The 12,335-nt window shown below is 55.5% G+C and overlaps 1 protein-coding gene across 6 annotated transcripts in view; it reads right to left on the reverse strand.

Annotated features, from left to right (window-relative positions):
* The window catches only part of PLXNC1 (plexin C1), a 331,134-nt gene that overhangs the window by 152,765 nt on the left and 166,034 nt on the right, over positions 1 to 12,335 (reverse strand). For 2 of the 6 annotated variants that reach the window (XM_084957525.1, XM_084957524.1), the window contains exon 2: positions 9,481 to 9,631. Coding sequence is in view for 4 of the 6 variants with exons in the window: in XM_021092758.2 (XP_020948417.2) it covers positions 1,819 to 2,877 (1,059 nt within the window). In the remaining 2 variants the exon portion in view is untranslated. Of the gene's footprint in view, positions 1 to 1,818; positions 3,329 to 9,480; positions 9,632 to 12,335 lie in introns of those variants that run through there. The other 4 variants (XM_021092758.2, XM_021092757.2, XM_021092759.2 and 1 more) reach the window with 3 other exon arrangements.

Consider the following 12,335-nt stretch of genomic DNA (forward strand, 5'->3'; position numbering starts at 1 on the left):
TCCAGTCCAAACGTGGCTTCTGAGTGCATTCAGGGTGCCTGCTGGGTTTGGAAGGGAACTAAGTCTTCCAGGACCCAACGGGTAGAGAGAGAGGCAGTCAGGAGAAATGTTCTGGCTCCATGCATCTACACAGCTGTCAGATGGCAAAGCTTGGACTTCTACTGTTATCACCTGCTGTGGGCCGCCGAGCTGTCTTGTCATTAACCCCAGAGACCAAGTCTGCCTAACGCTCGACACACAGTAATAGGTGGGGGGACTTCCAAAGCTTTCACCAGTGAAGTCAAAGATGATGATTTTTTTTTTTTTTTTTTTTTTTTGCCAAACTCAAACTGTTAGTCAGGATCTTGCAAAGACAGATGTTAAATATTAAATTGTACTTGTATCTCAAGATGAAGTCATTTAGGGAGCATTACATGTTATTTACGCTTTCAAATTATTCTACCAGTAACCTAAAGGCGGGCATTACCTGTGTGCCCCAGCACACAACGGATGGGCGAGGAGGAAGAGGCCAATGGCCATTCTAAGGGGTCTTGGGAAAGACCTGTCTTTTCTTTCCGGATGACAGGGCTACTGTTTGCTCAGATGTGCTCTAGGGGGACGAGGTGGGGGGAGTGCTTTTCCACGCACTTAGTAATACACCTTGGAGCAAGCATCTATGCTTACACAACAACTGCATCAACAAAACACGTTTTTCCAAGTAGAGGCTCTCCCCCTTTCCTCTCTGAGGCATTTTATACCAAAACAATGGCAACACCTGTAGCGGTTAATTTCTGCTCTTGGATTTCTGTCCAGTTATAAAGGAGGCGCTCAGCAGGCTCTCCTCTCAGGAGCCATATGTGGAGTTGATGTGCCAGCAGCCTTGGAAGGAAAACGGCCTCGGAGAAGTGCACAATGGCTCCATAATCCCCATCAACTGGACCCTCTTGAACGGCCGCTTTATTTTCCAAAGAGACGCCAATCTCAAGAGTCAAGCTGTGTCTTCCCTGGAAACCCAGGGGAAACCTTTGCCATTTGCCTGGCTGGGTGGTGCCTCTGAGCCCCGCGATCTAGTCAGGCAATCTGGAGCCCGGAGACGATAACACCCCAACACTTTCTCTTGCTCGCCCCTCCAGGGTGAGGCTTTTTACCCACAAAGCCACCTCCGCCTGCCCAGCCTCTCCCCCCAGCTAGAGACCACAGCGCGCCCTCGGCAGAGCCACAGCCCCGCCCCCTCGCGCTGGGTCTCGCCGAGGGTTCGGTTCCCCCCAGCCTGAGCCTCTGGTTCCACCGACCCGTGTTGAGCAGGCTACCAACTCTCCGAGACTACACTGCATGTGTTCGGGGTGTGTGTGTGTGGGGGGCACAAAGGCTGGGGTGTGGCAAGTCCTTTAGGTTCCATGGCTTCTCTGCCTAGGGCACCGCGTCTGGAAACCAGGTTGGGGAAAAGGGTCCAAACGACACGCCAACTAACACAGACCACACACACCTGAGGAAGCGATCAGGGACGGGCGGGGGAGCTGCCTGGAGAGGCTCAGACCCAAACAAGCGTTTGAACAAGGAGGGCAGTGGGCTGGAGTCAGCAGAGTTGTAGAGCCGAACTCCTACCCTCTCCACCTCCCTTCATGACACCATCTTTGGGGACCTCTGCTTTAGAGCCACCCGAGGTCTCGGAGACCATGCGAGAAGGGCCGTCGGGCTGCCCGCAGGCTGTGTAGATCAGAGCCCCGGGAAATGCCCACCCTCTCCCTCCCTCTCTGCCTCGCCGGCGGCTCAGCTGCCCGGGCGCTCCCCGAAGCGTCGCGGCCGGGGAACGGAGGGGGGCGGAGAGGCAAGACTTACGCAGTGGTTCTCGGCCTGGAAGTCCCAGCTGCAGGTTCTGGTGCGCGCCTGGATCTCACGCATCCTGAAGAGGCAGAGTGCCGTGGTGGCGGGGGAGCGCCTCTCCTGGCCCTCTCCGGTGGCCGCGCTGAACACGCCCGCCCAGACGTCCAGGGCCTCCACCAGGCTGGAGGAGAGCAGCAGGCGGCGGCCGTCGGGGTGGCCGTGGCCGCAGTCGAGGGCCGCCTGGCCCTGGAACAGCACCTCGTTGCTTTTGGCGATGCGCGCCATGCTGGGCCAGCCGGTGGCGGCGCCGCTCGTGTAGTTGTAGGGGTAGTAAGGGAAGTAGACGCTGCCGTTCCAGAGGAAGGCGTCCACGAAGTGCAGGCTGCCCCCGCCCTCGCGCAGCCTGAGGCGTCCCAGCTCCTGCGTGGCCAGGCTGCGCCCCTCCGTGTCCTTGAGCGCGATGGCCATTCCGCGGTCGGACGCTGCGGGGTTGCAGCGGCTCGCTGTCTCGGGCTCGGGCAGCACGTAGGTGGCGGCCACTGCCAGGTACCAGCGGTTCTGCGGGCCCGCGCGGTACACGACGCCGGCCGTCGAGCCCTGCGGGTGACACGACACCACCTCGGTGCCGTTGCGCAGGGAGCTGCGGCTAAGATTGCCCAGAGGTCGCACCTCGCAGGCGCCCCTGTCGAAGGTCCAGCCGGTGAGCAGCAGCCCCCCGAGGCCGGCCGCCCCCTCGCGGTAGGGCAGCAGCAGCTTGCTGAAGCTGCTCCCCGGCCGGGGCCGCGCGGGGGGCGTCAGCGGGACCGGCTCCGTGCAGTTCCCCGCTTGGTCCCGGTACAGGCGCGAGAGCCGGTGCTCCAGGCTGTAGTCCAGCTGGTCCAGGCAGCTGCCGCTCGCCACGAACACGCCGTCCGCCCGGCTCGCCGCGATGGCTCCGATGGCTTGCTCCGACCGCCACACGGGCTCGTCCGCGCCCCGGCCGGGCACAGCGAGCGCCAGCAGATAGGCTAGCAGGGGCAGCGGCGCGGCGGGGCGCGGGGGGCGCGGTGGTGCCTTCCTCTGGGAGAGCTCCATGGGGCTGGGGGGGCCGCCCCCGGGCAGGGCGCGCGGCGGCGACCGCGGCGGCTCAGGCGCGCGGCGACGGAGACGCGGGCGGCGGCGGCGGCGGCTCCTGCGCGCGCTCGGGCTCCTGCGGCCGCCCCATCCCCGCGGCTCGCCGGGGAAAGGGAGCGGGGAGGGCGGCGCGCGGCGGGCTCGCTCCGGCAGCCTGTGTGGCAGCAGCAGCGGCGGCGGCGGCGGCGGCGGCGGCGGCGGTGGCGGCGGCTGCAAGCCCTGCGCGCTCTGGCGCCGCTTCCTCCTCGCCCTCCTTCTCCGGAGAGTTCCTCTGTGCAGCGCTGGCGCTCGAGGGGAGGCGCGGAGGGGAAGGGAGGGGACGGGCGGAGGGGAGCGAGACAGCCGGGGAGGGCTGGAGAGGTTGGGTGCGCTTGAGCGTTTCACTTTCCCATTGTGAAAGTGGGATGCAACTGGCCCCCTTCCTCATCCTCTTCCTCCTCCGCCCTCCGCCTTCTGGCCGCCCGCCCTCCCTCCACGCCCATCTCCCCTCCCCTCTTGATTCGGTGAGATAGGGAGGAGGGAGGTCTCGTAATTTGGGTTACTGTGTAGGTGGCCTCTTTCATCTATTCATAACAAAGCTGAGCCGCCTGCCGCGGCCGCCACGGCCGCCACCATCGCCCCTCCGCCCGCCCGGGGCTCCCGGGGCGCGCTCACAGGGCACCGAGCTGGCTCCTGCGCCTGTCCGCCGCGGGGCTGCTCCAACGCTTGGGTTTTGTTTACGAGAGCAGCGGGGGAGGAATACGCCAGGCTCGGGGAACTAGGACCCAGGGCGCCAAGGGCTTGCAGCTGAGGCCCGGGGCTCGGGCCCCTGGGAAGCTGCGAGGGCGGCTGACAGGTGTGGAGCGGCGGGAGGGAGGCCCTGGGGAGGAGCGCGGGAGACGTGGACTAGCCGGAGGCTCAAGGGGCCGAGGCCCCCCCGGTGACAGGGGGTGGGTTTCCCCGAGTCAGAGGAGTGACGTGGAGGGAAGGCAGGCGCCAAGATTCTGGTTCTGGACAATCCCTGGGGCCGGAGCTCCCATATTTGAAAAGGGTCTCTCATCTCCCTTGGTAACGGAGTCCCAGGCTCTCAAACCTAGCGCTTAGAAAGTTCCACTCATCATCTAGCCTGAAGGATCATGGCTAATATTTATCGAGCACTTACTGCGTGCTGAGTCCTGCTGTAAATTCACCACATGGATTAAGCCTCATTTGCGACCCGTAATAACCCCATTCGTTACCATCGTCTCCATCTAGTAGTGAGCAGAATGATCATGCAGAGGTGATGGAACTTGCCGGGGGTCCCACCGCTGGTAAACAACAGAACTGAGATTCGAATTCCTATCTGGCTCCAGGCACGCTGACACCGCTCCCTCTAGCCAAGTGCCACCTGTGGTCGTTACAGCCTTACCTGCAGAGGATTCTCAGCAGGGGGGACTGAAAATTTCCCCAGGTGAAACGTTCCCATCTACCTCGCCCCGCCCAGCCTTCTAATCCTAAGAGTCAGGTACTGTTATTTCCCTAGGTTCCCCCCTCTGCTCCTTTCCCATTTTTTTCCTTTGGACTCTCGGAGGGCTCACCAACTCACCTGGGGAAGTGAATACCCGATGGGTTGCCCCCGAAGCCCCCCAGAATTTCTGGAGCACAGTGAATACCTAAATTATTTACACCTGGGCAGAGGGTCCTGCTTTCTCAGGAGGCGGCCCCAGAGGATGCACAGAGCCTCCCAGTGACCTCAGGCAGCAAATAGCACTACTAGCTCCCTAAGTCTGGCAGGTGATCCAGGAGGTGCAACACTGGGCCCCCGAGGAACACTGTGCACCCGTAGGAAAGGCTCTCTGTCCCTTCGAAAGTTATTTCCAGACCAGAGGCCCCAGGGAGGGTAACTGGTTGCGGCTCCTTTCTTCCTTCCCTTCCCAGTTCCAAAATTCTAGAGGGACTCTGTTTTGGGGGCGGGGGGGGGGTACATGGGCTTCCTCCAGATGCTGAGCCCTCCTGAAGGAGCAGCTGTTGCAGGTTTTAAACTTCTACTACAGGGCTCCGAGTTCTCTCCAGAGCTGAGAGATCCTGCAGGAGAAGGTCTGGAAGGTTTAAGGAACGGAGAATGAGGGGAAGCAAGAAGCAGACGAGACTCTTGAGAGTTTCAGCCCGAGACCTGCGGGAACACGCTCGCATCATTCCAGCAGCGGCTCCCATCTTCTGGATCCAGAGGGGCCGTCTTCCCATTCATCATTTCCTTGTTTGAAATTGGGTATCATTATCTTTGCCTCTGCCAGGGAGGCAGCGCACGCTTCCCAACAAGCGGTCAGGTCTCTCCTTCTGCTGTGGTGACGGTGCTTGGGGTGCTGGTGAGGCGAGAGGAGGAAGAAAGGAAAGATCTAGAGGCACCTGGTCGCTGTGAATCAAGAGCCCTCAGGCCAGGCAAAACCAAGGCTCTCTCCGCTTGAAAATCATCAGGCCTCACGCCCCCATTCCTGATGCACCTGAAATGTTTTAAGAATGTTGGCACTTGCTGGAAATGGAAAAAGTGGCATCCAAGAAGCATCTGCAGAAGCCCAAAGAACCCTTCACTGCATAGGAGGGGATGCATGTGCCAGTATTTTGACAGTGTTCCCCGGGAACGACGACGAAACACAGTCATCTTCACTGCCGTCCTGAGCCTGCGGTGGCAGTGTTGTTATGTGCGGAGAAGCAGCCGTTCAATTCCATTCTGGTGATGGGTTTACTTCACTGGTAGCCAAGTGATTTCTCTAAGTCCTGCAGAGTTGGTACAGTCAGGAGCAGACCATCTCGGGAGCTATTCGGATTAAACCTACTCCGCGGTGTGGCCTTTCGAGCACTACGAAATTCATTTTGGCCTCAGTCTGAAAAAGAAACAGCCTCTTAAAAAACACGACGAGCAAGATGCAGAAGTGGCTTTGATGCCTACCACGTCTTGCCATTCCACTGGGACCATGAGCCCCGCTCTTGAGAGCAGGCTTCTTTTTTCCCCCATGTAATTGTATGCAGGCTCCTACAGTGAAAGAAATCCGAATCTGTGCCGATTTTTTGGCATGAAAACTGTAGGCAACTAGGGAGCATATTAATGTGTTCTTTGCAGCCTCGACCCCGTTTGGTACAAACATGTGTGCCCCTTTCCAATTTTCCTGTGTACTAAAGCTCCACCTTCAGGACACAAGTTCACATTCGATAACTGTGGGAAACATGAACAACCAAAATAACTATCGAGGCCTGTGGATTCCTTTTTTTTTTTTTTTTTTTTTTTTTTTGTCTTTTTGCCATTTCTTGGGCCGCTCCCGCGGCATATGGAGGTTCCCAGGCTAGGGGTCGAATCAGAGCTGCAGCCATCGGCCTACACTAGAGCCACAGCAACGCGGGATCCGAGCCGTGTCTGCAACGTACACCACAGCTCACGGCAACGCCGGATCGTTAACCCACTGAGCAAGGGCAGGGACCGAACCCGCAACCTCATGGTTCCTAGTCGGATTCGTTAACCACTGTACCACGATGGGAACTCCCCTTATGTTCTTGATCGCTTTCTCTTGGACACCGCCGTCTGGCCAAGGGTGTGAGTCCCGTCGGTGACCACACGCCCATCCCCAGCTGCTGGAGCCCATCATGTTGGGTGTCGTGTATCGCACATCAGGAACTCCTTGCAACACGACGGGCTGAAACCCAACAAAGAGAAGATGGTGCAGATTTATCCTCCAGACCGAGGGCTGCTACCACGGAAATGGGCTGTTCAGACCGACGCCGGGCAGTTTCTACTTGCGGCGTTCACTAGATGGGTAAGCCTTCATGATGAGCAAAGATCAACTCCCTCAGGCACCAAAGGCAATCGGGGTTAACCAGACCATCCACCATCTGACTCATTTCTGTGGGACAGGACTTTATAGATTCAGTGGTTTCCTGCTGAGGCTGAGGACATTAAGAACTGTTCAGCAGCCACTTGGTCACAGTCACAAGATGGCTATCACTGGTGCTTCAGGTGGCTTTCTGACTTTACAGAACCCGACAGTGGTCTGTAAGGATGCCTGGACCAGCAGAGATGGAAAGCAACTGAGAATATGCGTTCTGGCTGCCAATGACGTCTCTTTACACCACGTTTATGTAGTAGCTACAACGCCCTTGGGTGGCATGCGGGAAATGCCAGCCAGTGGGTCAAATAGTTCCAGTGCTATCGTTCTAGGACTTAAAGACCTCTTCCTTCTCCAGAGCTTGGCTCAAGTCTATATGGTTTGCCACTTCGAGGCCCTTATCGGAACTCCCAGCCCCTTTTGGTGACTTGACAGGAAAAAGAAACGAGCCAGCCTCCTTTCTGGTCCACTGATGAGTAGATGGTTGAAAGCTGATAAGACGAAGAGCCGTTTAATACGTTTGAATTGACACTGAGAGATGAGTGGCATGCAGTTCAATCAACAAGGAAAGTCAAGCAAAGGCAGCACAGTTAAGAGATGGCCGAAGGAACACAGGATGTCACCCTCCCTGCCCACCCACCGTGGCGCCAGACAATTGCTGGGCATCTGTATGCTGGGTGATAGTGCCTTTGCCTTTGGTTAAAGGGTGTTGTGTTCCTTCAGTAGGTGGAATTTGGGTTCGCTCCCAACATTACAGTTGTCCTCTCGGATTCCATGTTGTTCTCACGGTCATTCACCAGGAGACATGCAGCTGTAGGTGGGAGAATGGATTGAACCGAGCATCCAGTGAGATCCTTGAAGCTAAAAAGGGCCTTCACTCACCTTGAGGGATGGATGAGCTATTGCTTGTGGAAAGAGTGTAAAACATAAGATTCCTGGTTTTTTTGAGAGACTGTGGTGTACAGGACATCACCCAGGCACCCTGGTACCTAGTTTCTCATGCAGTCTACTCAGTGTCATGAAGTTTCTGTTGAGCCCTTTCGCTAAAACATTCACCAAAACCATCAGCATTGAAGAGTCTGAGACCAGAGTTCCTGTTGCGGCTCAGTAGGTTACAAACCCGACTAGCATCCTTGAGGACGTGGGTTCCATCCCTGGCCTTGCTCAGTGGGTTAAGGATCTGGCGTTGCCATGAGCTGTGGTGCAGGTTGCAGATGCGGCTCGGATCCCGCATTGCTGTGGCTGTGGTGGAGGCTGGTGGCTGCAGCTCTGATTGGATCCCTCGCCTTGGAACCTCCATATGCTGCGGGTGTGGCCCTAAAAAGCAGTAAAAGTAAAAAGAAACAAACAAAAGAGTCCGAGATGATCACCAGTTGGAAGCAAAATATGGTCAATCATCAGCCATCACAGGGTTTCTGGAGACCAGCTAGACGTTCCCCACACGCACACAGTCATCAGTTAATTATTTCTTCAGATTTGGGGGGATCTCTATAACTTGATGCATGGTCTCTTGGTCACCAGCTTTTCTCTGATTTTCACAAGATTCTGGTTTGTCCCCGCTCATATTTTCCTTGCTACTCTTTTGTAATAGGAGCCCTCCTGGCCTAGGCACAACAGGCGGACCCTTCTTTAATATTGTGTCTTTTCCCAAGTCTCTGCTCTGCCATCATGGCTCTGAGGCTCCCCGTCAGTGTGATCCTAGGTCCCGGATCCTCTGATAACTGGCAGCTTGGCATAAACCCATTCAAAGAGAAGAGCTGCCAGAAACCGGGCCCTCATATTAATAATAACTCAAATTCTTGAAATGAATAGCAGCAGATAAGATAAACACGCAGATACCGTCACAGTCACTCGTACTCCCGTTTCCTTGAGATTCTGACAGGGAGATGCAGGGGCGCTGACAATGAGCTTGCTGGACTTGCCGGTGGGTGGCCCGCTGCTCGCCACCAAGCTGGCACCCCTTCTCATTTTTATGCCCTTGCCACTCCCTGGAAAATATGTCCACCAAGGTGGGTGAGGAGACACCAGCATCCGCTCTGAGCTTGAGCTGCTGCTGTTGGGAAACTCAGCTGATGGGCCCCATGGGGAGGGCAGCCCCACTCGTCACCCGCCATGGGGAGGGCACGGGGAGCATGGAGGCCCATCCAGCATCATGCACAGCATCCCGAGGGCAAAGGCTGAGCAGTTGCCTCGCCTTTCTGCCTCTTCTCTAATCCTATTTGTTTCTTCTTCCCCGTCCGTACTGGAAATTCTCCATTTCCTCCTCCATCCCTACTCTATACCCACACGTTTGACCTTTCCGGCCACTTTCCTCACCTTTTGGCTGCTGGCTGGATTCAGCCAAGGTGAGGCCCCCAACAGGAGAGGCAGGGAGGGCTAGGTGGCTAGGGTGATACCCAGATACCTATTCTCCCAGCTGATCTGTGCCTTGGCCTTAGCTGTGTCCCTCTCAAAGGCCACAGATCCCGTGGGCAGCCCAGTCTCATCACAGCTACTGCTCCGGCCCAGCCTTCTCTGGGTTAGAAGCCGTCCTCTCCCTACTCCTCAGGCCTGTGGAGCCAAAGCCTCCCTCTGCTGCCAGCCCTGCTGGTCTTCCTTCGTCCTGCCTGCAGCCCTGTCCCTTCGTTAACGTACCCATCGGCCTGAGGTACCTGTTTTCCACCAGGACCCTAATGGATGAACCAACCTCCTTCCCAGAGTGGAGGGAGAAGTGGCCTGGAATGCTACTTACCTTCTGTTTGTCCACTGATGGAACGCATGGAACACTGCCAGGCACAACGGAACGCCTCGTCTCTCCAAATGTTTGGCTCCCCAAAATCTTGATCGGAAAACAAGCCCCATTTTTCTTCCCTTTGTCCAGACTTTCCTACGCGTAGTTCACCCTGGTGATACAGACAAATGGAAACCTGACTGGGCAGGATTATATACATATATTTTTTTTCCAGCCGAACCCTAAAACTAAAAGCTTTACCTTAAAAGTACACCAGGACCTACTGGGGGCTAAAGGTTCAAAAGGCGGGGGGTGGGGGGGGTTCTGATCTCTAAACCACTGCTGAACGCTTGAAGTGTATGTTCAAATGAGACACGAAACAAACACACTGCATTTTCCTTCTCAGACGTTTCTCCTTAAGTCTGAACTTCAGCAGTTTCTTTAGTCCAGGCTAGAAATTCCGTCTGTATTCATGATTACCAAAACAGGATTATGAAGAGATTGCTATCCTTTCTCATCTCCAGCCCTCAGCCCATCCCACCCGCGTGAATATTTAAAGGTAAACCGGGAGTTCCCGTCATGGCTCAGTGGTTAATGAATCCGACTGCGAACCATGAGGTTGCAGGTTCAATCCCTGGCCTTGCTCAGTGGGTTGAGGATCTGGCATTGCCATGAGCTAGGGTGTGGGTTGCAGACGCGGCTCAGATCCCGTGTTGCTGTGGCTGTGGTGTAGGCCGGCGGCTACAGCTCCGATTCAACCCCTAGCCTGGGAACCTCCATATGCTGCGGGAAGTGGCCCTAGAAAAGGCAAAAAGACAATAAATAAATAAATAAAATGATAACGATAAACCGGATATTCTTGGTCGCCGCATGGCTCAAGGTCAGGTGACATGCACAGGAGTCTATGGAACTGAAACAGAAACCACCTTGAGCTCTAAGGCTGGTACTTTTGGAGAGGGTACTTTATTTTTACCCTGCGAGGCTTTTGTGCTTTCATCATCTGAATGAGCCAATTTGAAACCAGACTCCCCTCATGTATTGGACATTCTTAATGGTGATTAAATATTTACGATGTCAGAGGCCTTCCCCCCCAATCACAAAAGCTGCAATTTGGAACATCCAGGAGCCTTAATTGTGAGGAAAGGCACACTTACATTCATGGTCAAGACAGTCAAAGATGCATTTATCTGCCTCTTTGATTGGAGGGGAGGGGCGGGTGTTGGGGACAGGATTAGGTGTTTGATGCCAGCGAACTGTCCTTGCTGATGGAGGACCGGAGGCAGAGCAGTCCCGAGGCCACGTAGCAGAACTGCGCTGAGGCAGGGCCCCGTTGTGGATGCAGGGCCACTGGCAGCCCACCCACAGGGACCCAGGACCTGGGCTCTGGCATCTGCAGAGCAGGTGAGGTTTGAAACCTTAGCTCGAAGAACCCCTTTATGGGCCACCCCCTGCTCCCTCGGTGTTATTCTAGCCACCCCAGCCCCACGGGCCATCCAGGGAAAGGATTAAGTGCTTGGGCTACCGAGTGGGCCACCGTGAAGGGTGAACCCTGCACAAGCCACCCAGTCCGCTTTCTGCTCACCAAACCCTGGACCCCAGCATGGGGTTGGGTCTGCCCTAAGGAAGAGATGCTGCCTCATTGTACAAAGACTCTGTAAGGCCAGGGGTAGCCCTGGTCAGCCCTGGGTTCCAGCCCTGTGCCACTACTCCATCCCCATGCAGCCCTGGGCTCTCTGAGCCTCAGCATCCTCACTGGAGCCTGGAAACAACAGTGTCTAGTCTCATGGGGTTTGCAAGCATAGTACATGAGACGATTTATTACGACTCCTCTTACCATTGCTAGAAACCAGGGCTTTCATGCTGGGTTAACCCATTATCGGTTTGCTGGGGCTGCCATAACCAAGTCCCATGGATGGGGTGGCTTACACAATGGAAATCTACCGATTTCCTCATAGTTCTGGAGCCTGCCTGTCTGAGATCAGGGTGTGGCAGAGTCGTTTTCTTCCGAGGCCTCCCTCCTTGGCCGGTGGAGGGCCGTCTTCTCCCTGCGTCTTCACACAATCTCCTCTCTGTATAGAACCACGTCCGACTCTCCTCTTCTTAGAAGGATGCCCGTCATACTGGATGAAGCCCACCCTGGTGCCCTCATTTTACATCTTGAAAGACCCCATATCCAAATATAGTCACAGTTTGAGATGCTGGAGGTTAGGACGTCAACTGATGGATTGGAGGGTGGGCGTGGGGATGCAATTCAGCCCACAATTCTCATGTCCAATCTCATCCTTGGGAAGGAATTTTAACTAGCATCTCTTGGGCATACGCCTACTTCTAAGCACATTTACTTGGGTTTGACCCGCACCAAAGACGACTTAAGACGTGTGTGCATCTCTTGGCTCCTGCCATCATTATTGTCAAGGACAACTGGTATTTCCTAAGGAAATGCCCTACACAGGGCTTTATGCTAGGAACCAAGGATACACTTGGGACTGTCCTCCATTTTTAGCAAAGGGATATTCTCTAAATAAGCCAAGCCCTTTCGTGCCTCCATAGCTTTGCACGGGCTGTATATTCCATCTAAAAAACCTTCTTTCCCTCTGCTCCACCTCGCAAATTCCTATTCCTCCTTCAAGACCCAATTTAAAAGCTACTTCCTCCTGGAGGTCTTTATTGACAGTGCACCAGAAGCTCTCTACCAGACTCTGAACTTTTTTTTTTTTAATTTTTATTTATCTAATTTTAATATTTATTTATTTATTTATTTTTGCTTTTCTAGGGCCGCACCCACAGCATATGGAGGTTCCCAGGCTAGGGGTCCAGTCGGAGCTACAGCTGCCGGCCTCCGCCACAGCCACAGCAAGGCCAGATCTGAGCCACGT

The sequence above is a fragment of the Sus scrofa genome, chromosome 5 (genome assembly GCF_054392235.1).
Source record: "Sus scrofa isolate SSC_HxYL_T2T_F1_AM1 chromosome 5, Sscrofa_HxYL_maternal_Yorkshire_Landrace_v2.0, whole genome shotgun sequence".
NCBI lineage: Eukaryota > Metazoa > Chordata > Mammalia > Artiodactyla > Suidae > Sus > Sus scrofa.